The 9,422-nt window shown below is 42.0% G+C and overlaps 1 protein-coding gene across 2 annotated transcripts in view; it reads left to right on the top strand.

Moving 5' to 3' along the window:
- Positions 1–8,692, top strand: part of SLC14A1 (solute carrier family 14 member 1 (Kidd blood group)) — a 22,184-nt gene extending 13,492 nt beyond the window's left edge. Inside the window, exons 6-9 of one of the 2 annotated variants that reach the window (XM_023530907.1) lie at positions 1,190–1,337; positions 1,542–1,676; positions 6,747–6,796; positions 8,454–8,692. In XM_023530907.1, coding sequence (XP_023386675.1) covers positions 1,190–1,337; positions 1,542–1,676; positions 6,747–6,796; positions 8,454–8,627 — 507 coding nt within the window. In that variant the 3' untranslated portion in view covers positions 8,628–8,692. The remainder of the gene's footprint in view (positions 1–1,189; positions 1,338–1,541; positions 1,677–6,746; positions 6,797–8,453) is intronic. The other variant, XM_011361210.1, reaches the window with a different exon arrangement.
- Positions 8,693–9,422: the final 730 nt, after the last annotated feature.

Raw genomic sequence — 9,422 nt, 5'->3', positions numbered from 1 at the left:
CAAGGATAGTTCTGCTGGGCTGGCCTGTGTCAAATTCCCTAGTCTAGAAAAAACAGGAAATGATCTTGTGTAGATATGAAGATACAGAATGGGCTAGAAGAATTTAGGGCCCATCTTAGAGTAGAATTAAACTCACAGTATGATCCTGTGCACTGAGCAAGGACCAAACCAGTGTTTGGAAGCCAGCGTTAGATCCAGCCTAATGCATGAAGGGAGAGGACACTTCCTCGTGCCAAGGCTGGGCCTCCTTATATCAGAGTCGCTGACTTCCAAAAGTCCTTGCCAAACAAACCAGTATGACCCGTGGAATGAGCAAGATAGGAGATGGGGAAGACATCTTTCAATAAATGACCTCAGTCAAAAGGGAACTAACATGGCTAATTGTGCCTATTCTGGCCCTACCAGAAGTGTTGTTATAAAGAACTATCTTTTTTAGCTCAAATCAATGCCTGTACCTTCTTGAGAACTGCCATGAGCTGAATTCAGGCCTCAGCCAGCAAGTAGAATTGTGACATTTATATGTATTCTTGTGTTTTGAGGGCTGACAGTTGTTGATAACTGGAATAAGGTAAGGATATCTCGGTTTAAATTAATACATGCTCTCATTAACAACAAAAGTGTAAATATGATCCTGATCTGTGAACTTGCCGATAATTGTTTCTGAGTCGCAGATAAGATAACCTGACTTCGGGACTCTGGCCTTGTACCCCTAACCACTAAATTGCATGAGAGTAGCAATATTTCTATAGAGATGGACTGTAGAGATGCATGGATGGATTGGCCTCAGCACTGCTAGCAGTTGAAAGCGAGAAGTGTAAGCTGTGGTCCTGCCATCTTCACTGGGAGGTGTGGCAGAAGCTCACCGTAGGGACAGGGAAACCGCACTGGGAGCTTATCAGTTACCAAGGCCAAGTGTCAGTGCAAGCAGGGGAGCCAGTGAGCGAAGGGGGAATTTTGAGAAGGTATGCTCCACGTCCACCGGGAAAGGGCTGTTCTATCTTTAGGGATAAAGCAGAAAAATGACTGGGAGTTTTCCGTAAAGAGACAGAGCGGATTTTTAAAATTAATAACACTGATCTTGAAAAGTAAAATATGCTAAATTGAAAATTACTTTGTATGTGTTTGTGGGCATCTTATGGGTTTCTGTCCAGTTGTTTTAATGACTTTATCTCCTAAATTATTTTTGCAGTTATTGAAATCCCTGCCTGTGGGTGTTGGTCAGATATATTGTTGTGACAATCTGTGGGCAGGAAGCATTTTCCTGTGCGCCATCCTGCTCTCCTCCCCAGTCATGTGCCTGCACGCTACAACTGGGTCGTTGCTGGGGATAGCAGCAGGTAAGGATAAGACTCTTTGTCGAGCATTGAGCACCTCCTCCACCTTACGTGTTGTCTCAGGCATCTTCTATCCTCCACACCTTTCCTGAGGTCTCCACTTCCAAGGAACCAGTAGGATTCAAAGATATTTCCACCACCCCCAGACTCCTTCCAGAGCATCCTGCCTTTGTCCACAGCTCTGACTCCTCCTGTCTTACCTAATAGCACTCAGTCTTTCGGCTCCATTTGAGGACATCTACTTTGGACTCTGGGGTTTCAACAGCTCTCTGGCCTGCATTGCAATTGGAGGAATGTTCATGGCACTCACCTGGCAAACCCACCTCCTAGCTCTTGCCTGCGGTGAGTATCCCATGCATCTGGAAGAGGGTTGCTTATGACTATGCGATCAAAATCCAGGACAAAGAGTAAAAAAGGACTGCATAAGAAGTTGGACTGGGGTCCCCGTTTGGGGCCCCCCTATATAAGTGTGTGACATCCCCTCTTGGGGATGTTCAAGTTTGCTCTACCTATCACAGTGATTATTGTAAAAACAAGACTTCCTATTTTACAGTATGTATATGTTGTGGGATAAAAACTCAACTTGTCTTATGCTCTTCATACTAATTATTTGACCCAAGAAACAAAAAGGAAATAACTCAAGCTGAATACAGAGCCATTTCCCCTGGTGAATCAGGTAGGTTTCCATGTGGCCCTTTGAGAATCGCATTAATCCAGCTGTTCTCAAACTTGAATGCACATCAGAATTACCTGAAAGACTTGTTAAAATGCAGATTTCTGGGCCCACCTCCAGACCTTGATTCATTGTTAGAGGTGGAGGAAAAAGTTTGCAGTTCTAACCAAGTGCAAAGTGGGTTGCTCTAGAGACTACATTTTGAGAACCGCTATATTAATCATTTCTGACCCTGGTATTCTAGCCAGACTCAGCCTGTCAGTACTAGAATGAGTTCTGGAGATCTCCACTCCATCTTTCTCATTTTACTGTTAGGGTACTAAGACCAGAAAGATAAAGTGATGCGCTGAAGGGCATCCAGTCAATCAGGGGCCAATATAAACCCAGAATCCCCGTTTGGTGACAACCTCCGAGTTCCCCCCATACTTCTCTGCTTCTGGCATTTGGTGAAAACAGACCTCAGGTGATTTAAATTTGAAAAGCTAATGGATTTCTCAGGCCATTATAAGGGAAAGTTTATTTTCCCATAGCCTCTAGTGTCCCTAATTCAATACAAGTAAAAGCATTTAGGATAATGTGATAGAGTGAAGGGAATGATACTCCCTGGGAGACTAAGGGGAGGAAGGATAGTGGAATGTGTAGAAGTTACTTCTAATCTAATAGAAATGTTTGTCTAGAGTCAGTTTATCACAGATTAATTAATCCATGGTATCTAAGCCATTATTAAAATGGTGGACCAGGATTTAGAACGGATTCCTACATTGGTCAGGAGGCGGAATGGGACTAAGGATTTCTAAGGCCTCATTCAAAACTCAGGTTGCTGTGGTGTTGCCACTTATGAATCACTTTGCCAATTTCTTTGCAGTTATACAGCTATTTCACCTAGTAGCCCTGTCAAAACTTTTCACTCATTCTCTCATATTTGTTCACAAGCTTAGGGCAAAAGAAAAGGCTATACACTGATTATATGGCCACCTAAGCTCAGCTAGGTTAGAATCTTTATTCTGACATTATTCTGAGATTTCAAACCTTTGTTTGGAAGGTATACCTTTATTGTTCTGAGTTGGCAGTAGCAGCAAATACATAATACAACACAGATAGTACTAAGAAGAGCCAGGGGGTTCGAAACTATAGATCCCAGGTGGTCCCTGCACACAGTGTGTAATAGTCAAGGTCAGAAGCCAGGTAAGTAAGAGAAAGAGCCCATGGGAAACTATACAATGTTTATAGCAAAACGAAGCAACATCTACAGTACAAGATTCTCAAGCGAATGTTATAGTTCAGAATCATCTAGAGGTACCTCCTAGAGAAGCTGGCTTTTCTATAAGTCCTAAAAACTAAGAGGAAGAATCCTAGTTGGCAAAGAGGATCATATGGGTCAGCATGGGGACAGCCTGAGCACATCCTTAGAGACTGAGCAGAAACTGTTTTGGTCACAAGAGTTATTGATGAGGTCTTGACAGACTATAGAAAAGAATGAAGCCAAAGATGTTCGCGAATGCATTTCCCCAAAGCAGGAGTATCTTCATTATTTTCTTTATTATAGAAGTAGCACAGACTTATTGCACAAAACAAAACAAACAAAAATGCAATCAATACAGAAGAATACAAAGCAGACAGTAATAATTTTCCATCCTACTTCCTGGATATAATTTTTTTGCCTCCCTCTTAGAAGGGCCCTGTGATTACACTGAGTCCACTTGAATAATCTCCTCATCTCAAGATTTTTAACTTAATCTCCACTGCCGAGTTCCTTTTGCCATGTAACATAACATACTTGCAGGTTCTGGGGATTAGGACAGGGATATCTTTGGAGACTTTTATCCTGCCTACCATGCTTGCCTTCCTTTGAGTAGATCAGATTTTCTTTACTAGTTTAGTGTAATGGTGAAGACAGTAAATTGAATCAATCAAGAGCCCAGACCCTGGTGCCAAAATCCCAGCTTCGTCAATTTTCATTTCAATAGATGTCAAATTCACCCCACAAAAACCATATCAATTTCCCCTGCCACCAACAGTGTGTTAGAGTGCCTGTTTCATCCACACTGGGTACTATCAGTGTTTTTCATCTTTGAACATAAAATTTTGAGACAGATCTCCAGGACCTCTTGTAAAGCAAATCTCACATGTAATGTGTCCCAGCAAGGTTCAGCTTGCCCACATCACCCGGGTACTGCCAAACAAAAAACCAACCTTGTCAGCCAAGGTAAATAAATAACAGAAACTTATTACAGAGGTTCTCTTTTATTAGTTCATAGGGCTTTATCAGAAAGAAGACTTTGGGAACTCCGATAGAAACTGGCAGGGCTGCCTCTCAGCCAGAAACTGCATGGGCAGGAAATATCTCAATTTTGTTATTTTATCAGTGCAAACTGTAAACACAGTTCGTATCTCTTTCTCACGGTTGGGTTATCAGAGCAGGACTCACACATGGTGGTCCATTGAGAAGGACGTAGTCTGTAAAGAGCGGAAATGCAGTTTTCCCTTCGACACTCAAGGGCCTTCTCTCTCCCTCAGCTACCCAGACTGCTGTCAGGGTCATCACCTGTACACACCGTGGTGTATGGAATTTCACCTCTGATGAAGGCTTTCCCAGTCCAACTCAGCAAGTCTTAATCGATGAGCCGCTACCATTAGATAGTTTGACACTCGTACTGTAGAGAGAAAAGCAACTTGGAGTTGGAGATCACTTTAAAACAGCATAAGAGTATGAGACTTAAGTGCCAAGGTTGTGCCTTAGAAGTGCAATAGGTATAAATAAGAGAGAAGGAGCAATAAGGTTTCATGGCTTAGGAGATGTGTTGTAGAAGAGCTGGTACTCAAGAGAGCAGGGTCAGAGTGTCCCTAGTGCCTGGCCAAGGACCAGTGAATATTTATTGAATGAATGAATGAATGAATGAATGAATGAATGAATGAAATAGAATAAAAAGAATGACACATTGAAATCGAGCACAGAAACCTTTCCTCCCCAAGTTGTAGCATCCTTCTGCTCAGAGCTGTATCTCCATCCCATGGGGACAGGGATGAGTTTACAGCTGTTGTTTATGAAAATACATGATTTCATGTGACATTTATCACCTCCCTGTAAAGCACGTCTCCATGTTGTGTTTTTACAGAGGATGAAACTAGATTCTGAGAAGTTCAGTGATTTGTTGTACAACAAACAAAATGGCAGAGCTGGGATTTGAAGCCCAGGCTGTTTCCAAAAGCAAGCTTTTCCCACCAGCATGAGACAGTTCAGATGTGAAAAAAGTAGGTATACAATTGAGCAAATATATACCAGGATAAAAAACATATAGATAGATGATAGATGATAGATATAGATAGACGATGATGATGATAGATAGATAGATAGATAGATAGATAGATAGATAGATAGATAGATAGATAGATAGATAGATAGATAGATAGATAAAAGGATGAAAACGAGGATCGCGGAGTCCTTCCCACCATCTCCTACCTCGCCCCCAAGGTAGCTGACATGATCTCTCACTGGACAGGAAGACCAGATGGTGAGTGTGTCTAACAGTGCTAAAGGCCCAAGTGGCTGTGGGGAGATTGTTCTTCACGCTGCTTCCCTGAGCCTCCTGGAGCCCTCCCCGCTTCAACCACGATTTGCTAGTTAAGACTTTTGTTTTTGTAGTTTGACATTGAAAGTCACACATACACTCAAATTACCTACTCTAAGATTTGTGCTCACTCAATGTAAATTTTAAGAGAAAGATAAACACTATAAGATTTCACTTACATGCAGAATCTAAGGAACAAAAAGAACAAACTAACCAAAAACAGACTCACAAATATAGAAGACAATTTGGTGACAGACGGAGGGGAGGGGTGTTGGGGGCTGGGAGAATGGGATGAAGGGTTAAAGAAGAACAAATTAGTAGCTCATAGATAGTCATGGGGATGGGGAGCACGGCATAGGGAATGCAGTTAGCATTAATGTAATGGCTAGGTGGAGAGCCAGAGGAGTGAAGGAGCAATTAGGGGGATCATTTTATAAACTATATAAATGTCTAACCAATGCACTGTATACTTGAAACTAATAAAAAATTTTAAAAAATAAAAATAAGTAAAAATTAAAATAGCATGTTTATTCGTTGACTTATGTGCCAATATTAATGGTATTTGGAAAAATGTTATTCTGAGGAGGAATCCTAAGTTAGTATTCAGTTTCTGCTGATCTCTGAGTTACTCTCTGCTTATCTGTTAATACCATGATTTTTTGTAACTGCGAATTCTAACATTAATATGAGAATCCTAGATGCAGTGGAAATCACACTATCTCAAGATACATTTATAAGTTTCATTTTAATTCACCTACACTTGCATAAAACAACAGGGAACTTTATTTGCCATAGAAGGCCGTTTCATTAAGTATCAGCAATAATCACAACAAAATAGTAACCACGGAAGAGCTACCTACACTGAGTCCTTACTAAGCCCAGGCATTTCCTCCTTTCGTGTTCACATCAGCCCCCGAGAGAAGTATTCTTATGACCACTATGCACAAGTGAGGAAGTGAAAGTTTCAACAGAGCTCACCATGCTCCTGAGTGGTGGAGTCTGGACTCAAACCCAGAGCTGCTGGCTCTGAGCTCATACTTGAGACCAGGGTCCTGAGCTAGCTGGCAGAATGCAGTTTACATTCCAGGGGATTTATACCAGAAGGCAGTCTCTCTTATAATGAAATGAAATCTACCAAGCATTGTTCTTTTTTTTTTTTTTTTTTTGTAGCCCTGTTCACTGCCTACCTTGGAATCAGCATGACACACCTGATGGCTGTGGTGAGTTTGTTTTAATCTCACTTTCTCATCAGCATGAGTGATCAGTTTTCAATGATGTGGAAACCCTCTTGAAGTCCACATGGGTGGTGTCCCATGGCAGGATCCATGATCGTGACAACCACAACTTTCCCTTCTCCTGCACCTGTCTGTCCTCACTCACCTTCCGGCATCACAGTAAATTTTAGTCCTCGTTACAATTACCAGGCTTGTTAAGAATATCAAATTGCTTGACTTAAAGAAGTGAAACTTAGGTCATATTACATATTATCAAGTTTCTTAGTGTCAAGAAGTTGACCTTAGGAAATCTTTTACCTAAACAGAAAGCCAGGACTATGTAGCAGTTGAGAAAGCAGGAGAGGGAGGAAAAGGATAATTGGCTACAGGCCCACATTTTTTTTTTAATCAACTCAATAGTTTTTATATCTTTTGTCTTTTTAAAAATCTCCAGTCAGTCATCAATGAGACTTATTCAGACCCATGTCTGGGCTGAATTATTTAATAGGCAAAATCATTACCCATTAAGTGCTTCCTGCCACTCTTTTCCTTCCTTTTCAGTGCCAACCTGCCCTTTGACCTTGTTTTTCCCCTCCCCCGAGGAGCCCAGTAACCCCTGACTATTCCAAGATCCCCACCTCCCAGTGCCCTGAACATTTTTCTCTCTTCTACGCCCACCATTGCAGGTGATGCAGGGCCAGTTTCTGATAGCTCAGTCCATGTCAGTGTGGTCCCGGCTGCTAGAGAGTCAAGACAGTACCTAGCCCTCTCAACAGCAACATAGAAGGTCTGTCTGGGAGGGTCCTCTGGAGACTCTCTTTCTGGCGGAAAGGCAAAGCACCATTACAGGCATGATAGGGGAATACTTTAGAGCATCGTAGGGCCCTTTGCATCCTAACAAAGGTTCACAGACATCGGTCTATGGACCAGAATTGGACAGGCTGCACAACAGAGTCAGCTAGGTAGATTTTGAAAAATACAGATCCTTAGGCCCTGTTCCTTGGCATTTCTGATAGAGCGGATCTGGTATGGTGCATGGGCATCTGACCCCCCAGATCATTCTGATGTGCAGACAAACTTGGGTACCATCACACCCAGGGGGCCCATGCATAGGGCCAGACCTCGCCAAGTGTGTGGCACGTGCTCAGAATTGCATGAGTTGCCATGGTTAGCACAGGAGAAAGACCTACAAGGAGCTTAGGTCTATTGGGGAGATAGAGTGAAAGAAGTAAAGCGAGTGAAGTTTAAGACCTAGTATGGGGGGAAATCAAGGGGAAAGAGGTCCCCATGGGCTGAACTATTCAAAGAAGGCCTTGTGGATGTGATGAGTAGTCAGGAGCCATTGGTGGTTTTCTGGGTGTCATCTCTGTGTACCAAGTATCATTTTTATATGTCTGGCATCAAAAGTCTGAATGTATGAGAGAAAGGAAAAGATTTACAAGATAGAAACATAAGTGGCTACCCTAAAGGATGGATGATGATGTTTTTCACCTGCTAAATGCCCAGACATCTTAGTCTCGGTAGACATAAGCAGAGTCCAGAGCAATGTCCCCAGTGGCTCATCCCCCTGGGCAGTGTGAGAATAGAGTGAACGGTGATGCTTTATGATGATTAGCTTCCTGACAGGATTTCAAAGGAATGTGGTTTGTCTCTTCTTCCTCAGGTCGGATTGCCATCTTGTACCTGGCCTTTCTGTTTGGCCACACTACTGTTCCTTTTGCTGACCACGAGAAACCCCAACATCTACAAAATGCCTCTCAGTAAAGTCACTTACCCTGAAGAAAACCGCCTCTTTTACCTACAAGTCAAGAAAGGGATAGTTGAAAGCCCTCTGTGAGAACAAACCCCATCCACAACCATGGTCACAAGTCATTTCTGACCAACTGCCCTAGCTGACTTCCAAGGTCTCTGCAAACTATTGTTTTTCACCGATAACCACATCCATATTAACCCACTGGTGATGTTCTTATGCTTGTTTGGTAGTTTTTGTTTAGACTTCAGGAACAACCCTAAACATGTGAGAGACACATTCAGACGAAGTGCTCTGGCAAGGGAATTTTAAACCCTCGTAGGGCATTGGCGCTAGGACTGTAACATATTTACAAAGCCAAAATGTTCCAGCAGAAAGAGGAAGTGAGACTGAAGCTAATTATTGATATTTATTGATATTTTCGGTGTTCGGTTGGTAAGATAACGTTAACAGTATTAAAAATTAAGCTCTATAAACCAGTTAAGCCTTAAGGAAATAGAATTCATGGTCACGAAATCAAAGATAACACAGAATTCTCAGATAAGCAGATTGGCTTGTAAAAAATCAATATAAGTCACACATTACAGGGGTGCAGGCTGATCACTGAGCTTACTCCCAGCTCCTCAACAGGATGACCTTGATGCTGTCATTGTGTGGGTGGCATTCCCCTACAAGAAAGAGATGGTTGGATTTTTTCATGCTGACAGAGCCATATTAGGAAGAAATGGTTCTTGTCAGTCAAAATGATTCTGTATTGTTATGTTTGTTAGAGATTGCAAAGGATTTTTTAGGTAGAGTTTATTACCTTTATCTTATGAGAATGAATTTGTCTTCAATTAAAAAAAGCTCTTGGCTTAAATAAGAGAAGTTCCTAGATGTTAA

The sequence above is a fragment of the Pteropus vampyrus genome, unplaced genomic scaffold (assembly GCF_000151845.1).
Source record: "Pteropus vampyrus isolate Shadow unplaced genomic scaffold, Pvam_2.0 Scaffold3, whole genome shotgun sequence".
Classification (NCBI taxonomy): Eukaryota; Metazoa; Chordata; class Mammalia; order Chiroptera; family Pteropodidae; genus Pteropus; species Pteropus vampyrus.
Note: the sequence above shows the minus strand (reverse complement) of the source record. Positions and strands in the feature narration are given on the sequence as shown.